This window comes from Trachemys scripta, chromosome 23, assembly GCF_013100865.1.
Source record: "Trachemys scripta elegans isolate TJP31775 chromosome 23, CAS_Tse_1.0, whole genome shotgun sequence".
Classification (NCBI taxonomy): Eukaryota; Metazoa; Chordata; order Testudines; family Emydidae; genus Trachemys; species Trachemys scripta.
The window spans coordinates 12544344-12546000 of record NC_048320.1 but is presented as its reverse complement, the minus strand read 5'-3'; the positions used below and the strand labels follow the sequence as shown (position 1 = coordinate 12546000).

General features: G+C 69.6%; 1 protein-coding gene across 1 annotated transcript in view; it reads left to right on the top strand.

The window, feature by feature from the left end:
- STAC2 (SH3 and cysteine rich domain 2) overlaps nucleotides 1-1657 on the top strand; it is a 21837-nt gene that overhangs the window by 17220 nt on the left and 2960 nt on the right. The window contains exon 10 of the mRNA XM_034756253.1: nucleotides 692-829. Coding sequence (XP_034612144.1) covers nucleotides 692-829 — 138 coding nt within the window. The remainder of the gene's footprint in view (nucleotides 1-691; nucleotides 830-1657) is intronic.

The window sequence follows — 1657 nt, the reverse complement described above, 5'->3', positions numbered from 1 at the left end:
TGTGTGTGTGGTGTGTGTGTGTGTGTGTGTGTTGGGCAGCGGTGTGTGTGTGTGTGTTGGGTGGTGCTGTGTGTGTGTGTGGCTGTGTGTGTGTGTGTGTGTGTGTTGGGCGGCACTAGTGTTGCGCTGTGTGTGTGAGACGCAGCTGAACTCTCCCAGGCGATGGAGCCGCAGTCTAACAACCCCCCATCTCCCATCCCCCCCTGCCTGGGAAGCTCCTTCTCTGGGGCCTGCCCTCCGCCCCCCCACATGTCCTCACCCCCCCCCCCCCCCCCCCCCCCCCCCCCCCCTAAACAGGCCCCCCCCCCCCCTGTTGGGGGGGGCCAAGCGGGCCCCCCCAGCCCGACCGGGCGGGGGGGGGGGGGGGGGGGGTAATGGGCCATGGAGTCGCTGACCGTGAGGGCTGGGGTCCCGGCCTGGCTGGGAATTGGAGCTCAAGGCAATGCCAGCTGGGGGCACCAGGCTGCCCCGTAGAGGCACTGACCCATCCGTCCTCCTGGTCCTGGAGCCCAGAGCCGCCAGCTCCCTGCTCCGAGCCCAACCCAGCCAGAAGCTACGGGCGTCTTGGGGCTCTGCTGGTGTCGGCCCTGTGCCCAGCGCAGGGGTCTCCATGTGGCGGGGCAGCGGGGAGACGGTTGGCAGGCGGGGTCCGGGGGGCCGTCGACCTCACGCCCCCAATTTGCCATTGCAGGGCAAAATCGGCGACCGGGTGGGCTTCTTCCCGGCCAACTTCGTGCAGAGAGTGCGCCCAGGCGAGAGCGTCTGGAAGTGCTGCCGGCCCTTCTACGGCAACAAGGAGCAGGGACAGATGAGCCTCAAGGAGAGCCAGGTATGGGGGGTGGGCTGTGCTGGGGAGGGTTCTGGCCTGGCTGGGGAGGGCAATGCTGGGGGGCAGAGCAGGGGAGGTCTCGGCGGGGCAGTCTGTGCTGGCAGAGGGGGGCTGGGCTGGGCTGCAGAATAAGGGGGGGCTGGGCTGGGGGGGAAGGAGGTGAGGGGAGTCTGTGATGAGGGACAGAGTGGGACGGGGTGTCTGCTGGTGGGGGTCTATGCTGGGGGCATTGGGGGGGCTGTACTGGGGGACAGAGCAGGACGGGGGGTCTGTGCTGGGCGGTCTATGCTGGGGGCATTGGGGGGTCTGTACTGGGGGACAGAGCGGTCCGTGCTGGGGGCAGAGTGGTGGGGATCTGTGCGGTGGGGGGTGTAGGACCTGTGCTGCGGGGATGCAGGTGACCCCAGTGGGGAGGCCAGCGACGTGCTTAGATGTCCCCGAGGCCAGTGGGTCTAGTCTCGCCTCCCACCCCCCTGGGACGCTGGCGCTCGAAGGAGGCTGCCGTGGATCCGGGACCGGGACTCTCCATGTGCTCCGGCCCCTCCAGCTCCCGGGGCCGCGGGCGGTCGCCCTGCCTCTTCTCCGGGGGATGTTGGAGCCGAGCCCAGGCCGCGGCAGATCCCTGAGCCTCCCCAAAGGAAGGTGTGTCGCCTGTCCCCATGCTCCACCTCCTGCTGCCCTCCAGTCCCTGCCGCCCGCCGTCCTGCCGCCCAGAGCCAACAGCTGGCTCAGCCCGTCTCGGGCCGAGGCGCCTGTCAGATGCATGCGGGGGCCCGAGTGTTTGGGCTGGAGACTTCGCCGAGAGCTGCCGGGGGGGGGGGGGGGGGG